Genomic DNA, 3,766 nt, shown 5'->3' with positions numbered 1-3,766 from the left:
CAAACAAATCCATTCCATTTCTGAGTAAGAATAATCAGTAGCTACATGCCCCAGCAAATAGTTTTTGGAACAAGTGTACATGGTACTGAACTCCATAAACTACAATTACCAAGCTGCTGGGAAGTGGGAACAGGGGGGGAAAATGATAAGTAGATACTATGCTCAAGGTTACCTACGTAGAAACCAACTTATCGAGAGGAAAGGACTTACCAGCCGGCTAGCACCTGACTTCTGCGGCGGCTGCGGTTGTGCCGCAGCTGCCGGATAGTTACCTCCATAGCACATCTGTCCGGACCCAGGACCAGGAGTGGCTCTCAGTTGCTCACACACCTCAGGTGACACAGAGCTCGAATACCCTTCGACAAGTGAACAATTCCATGGATCAGTAGACCTGACACTTAGAGAAACATTTGACAAGCAGATGCCACTGAAGCTATCCCCCGGAATGCCCTGCAGCATTCCTGCAACACCAATGTTGACACCCACGACATCCTTGATGGTTATGTTGCTTATGGTGGGAAGCGCGTTCCTGTCGTAGCCATCGTCAGGGTGTTCACCATAGTTTCCAGTGATCCTGATGGCTATGGAAACGTTGTCGAAGCTGACGTCAGCTACATACACGTTCTTCACGTACCCTCCACGCCCTGGGGCCGTCTTGATGCGGATACCGTGCACCGAGTTGACGATCCGGACACCCTCCGCTCGGACGTCCGATATGCCGCCTGACATCTCGCTTCCAAAGGCGAGCCCGGCGCTGTTCCTCGTCTGTCCTGTGATGTTGCGGATGCTGATGTTGGAGCTGGGGTGGGCGAAGGAGATGCCGTACTCGTCCCACCCGCTCTTGATGACGATAATGTCGTCGCCGTTTCTGACGTAGCAGTCTTCGATGCAGACGTTTGTGGACGAGTCTGGATGATGGGGTTTCAAGCTGCATTAGTACCACACATGCGACGGAGAAAACGAAAAAGGAGATCATAAAGGAAAGCACACAGTTCAGGACTTCATGACATACATGAAATGTGTCTGACAGGAAATACTGGTGTCATGGTGCCATACATCAAGAAATAACATTTTGAAGTTTTTGAACTTTATGCAATAACTATGGTCATTCACTTAATTAGGACATATATATATCAGAGAAAAGAAGGGCAAGCTCAGAGCAATTATGATAGCTATCCCACTGAGTAACCGAGTCAAGGTTCGAAGTAGCCTCTCCGCATTGTTTTTGGAGGTGGGGGGATTACCTTGGCTTATCACTTCCCTAGACCCCACAGATACTAGGTCTACCGTTTTTATATATAAGAAGGAAAGAAACAAAGATACATTCAAGCACATATATGATGCCTGTCTCGAGTACTGACATGCAAATCATCCTAGTGTTAGTTTCTTTCTTTCAGGCCAGAACACAGTCATGCGTTGCGATTGTTCATGATACTGATTTTTATTTTTACAAAGTGCAGGGCCAACTGCTAAATGGAGCAAACAGGCCAACAGCACATAAACTAAAGCAACTATCCATTTAAATAAAGAATTCAGTGAGCCATAGCAAGCCCAAGAACGCACACCTGGATCGATGCCGTCGGTGTTTGGTGAACTGATAGGTGCTAGGATTGTGAGATGCTGGACCAAAACCTGGCTGTTCATTCGGGGGAAAAAATACGGTACAAAGGATAATTATTATCATCACGATTGAAACGGTGCTTCGGTAATAAATGACAAGAGGAAATCCTCGAAAGGAACCTGCAGTACACAGGATGGATATTCCAGAACGGCGAATTTATGAAGGTCAGGTTGGAAATAACAACTCTGGTAGAGTACATCAACTCAACGAGCGGTGGTCTAGTATAGTTCAATGTGTGGTTGTGAAACCAGTCCCACCAAACCGCACCCTGGCCATCGACGGTGCCATTGGCACCTGAAAAGAGGCAGATCAGTAGTTTGTTTTTGTTACACACCAGAAGACCAAAAGGAAAACCGTATGAAGTGCTCGATGCAACTATAAATGCTTACCGGTTATTATCACATCGGTAAGATTGGATCCAAATATTAGACTTTGATGTCTTTTGCCGGGGAGTTCTCTACCGCGCCCATAAGATGGAAGAGCATCAATCACTGGCCAGTCAGAGGAGTCCTGCAAATATCCTCATAAGAACACCATAACCAAACGGCTGCACTGTTGTTTCAGTAGAAACTTACTCATCAAAACATGAGATGCACTTACAGTAAACTTGTGATGAGGCATTATTGGTACTATTTATTGTCAAGATGTACAGGCGATTATACATTCTCTTAGTTTCAATACGTGAGAACTGTACGAAAAGAAAAAGACAACGGTCTAAAGCCACAGCGACGAGGCAAAACAGAAGCAACTCTACTTAAAGTAGGTGAATTATTATTGCCTACGGAACCATTTGTGAAATCATCTTACTGGTGATCCAAGAATCACTGCGTCCTTGTCCAGCGATAGCGTGAGATGGCTGATCAGGCTAAAACTCCCAGTCAACCACCTCCCAGCAGGCACGAACAGCTGCGCCCCGCCCTTCTTCGCGAATGAGTCGAGGTGGAAGAGCGCATTCTGAAACGCCTTCGTGTTAAGAGTCGCACCATCTCCGACGGCGCCGAAATCGGTTACCGAGGCCCTGTGCGGCCTTTCTACACTCGCTGTCAAGTCCTCGCAGTACATGCCCCATACACCACTAGCCCATTGCGTCTGAGCAACAACGATGGTTGCGGAAACCAGAAGGACTTGAAGAACCTGCGCGAAATTCAAAGTGTCCGCGTCAGTAGCCTTAGAATTGAAGTTTCTACCATTCTTAATGATCTGCGTGAATATGCCCATTTGATTCTTTCCCCCAAAAAAAATCTCTGGCTCTACATCCGAGCACCCCGAGAGCCAAATTGACCCCCATTCAGGAAAGGCGCTGACGGCGGAGCAATTCGCGAGGAAACACCAAAAACTGAATCGCAACCCCAATCCAGATACCCAACAAGAAATACGGTCTCCTTACACTCGCGGATCTACCCATCTTCCTGCTACAGTTGAGCATCCGCTCCTTTCCTCTCCTCTCGAGCGGTTACTGAGTTCCCATCAAAACAACTGCAGCCACCAATGGGAGACCCCGAAGACAGACCTGCAGGTTATTAGCGCCACAAGACCAGCGAAGAGCGTGTCAGGGGAACGGCGAACTGAGAGCAGAGGAACCGTCGAGTTTCGCTCACCGGAGGGGGGCAGAGGAAGAGGTGATGTGAACCCTTCTCGGACGGCGAACCGCTCTCGGCTCCACACCTCGCGGGACAGCCTTCCGTCTCGAAGCGAAGCCGCGATAGGATGCCGGTAGCTGCACCTGCAGGATTACGCGATGCAATGGATGACGGTGGAGCTGTGGAAGCAAGCAGCGTCCAGAACGAAATGGATAGAGAATGTCAGCGCGGTCAAAGTACAAAGCTGCTGGATTAGACTTGCCTTAGGGCCCGTTCGTTTCTGCTGGAACATACCAGGATTAATTTCAAATTTCCAAAACTTATAGTAATTATTGAAGAAATCTAAGCCAGATTTATTCCACCCCTTCATTCCATGCGAAACGAACGGACCCTTAAGCTATTTTTTAATCAAACTATGGTCGGACAGATTCTATAAAATTTAGTAGAATTTATGTACCAGATCATTAGATACTCTAAAAAATTATAGAGCTAAAGTTGTAGATCTTTATAAGGTATTTAGATAAATCGTTTTATTTATTATTTAGATTAAAAATATTTTTAAAAC

At 46.7% G+C, this 3,766-nt stretch overlaps 1 protein-coding gene across 1 annotated transcript; it reads right to left on the bottom strand.

Moving 5' to 3' along the window:
* Positions 1–3,359, bottom strand: LOC100501436 (uncharacterized). The gene is made up of 7 exons (NM_001196151.1): positions 3,220–3,359; positions 3,009–3,131; positions 2,429–2,755; positions 2,011–2,131; positions 1,741–1,915; positions 1,566–1,636; positions 1–908 (listed from the first exon to the last, which is right to left on the bottom strand). Exons 2-7 carry the CDS (start codon positions 3,045–3,047, stop codon positions 169–171), a joined length of 1,473 nt encoding a protein of 490 aa, NP_001183080.1. The 5' UTR covers positions 3,048–3,131; positions 3,220–3,359; the 3' UTR covers positions 1–168.
* Positions 3,360–3,766: the final 407 nt, after the last annotated feature.

This window comes from Zea mays, chromosome 7 (genome assembly GCF_902167145.1).
Source record: "Zea mays cultivar B73 chromosome 7, Zm-B73-REFERENCE-NAM-5.0, whole genome shotgun sequence".
NCBI lineage: Eukaryota > Viridiplantae > Streptophyta > Magnoliopsida > Poales > Poaceae > Zea > Zea mays.
The sequence above is the reverse complement of the archived record's forward strand: the minus strand, read 5'-3'. Positions and strand labels throughout refer to the sequence as shown.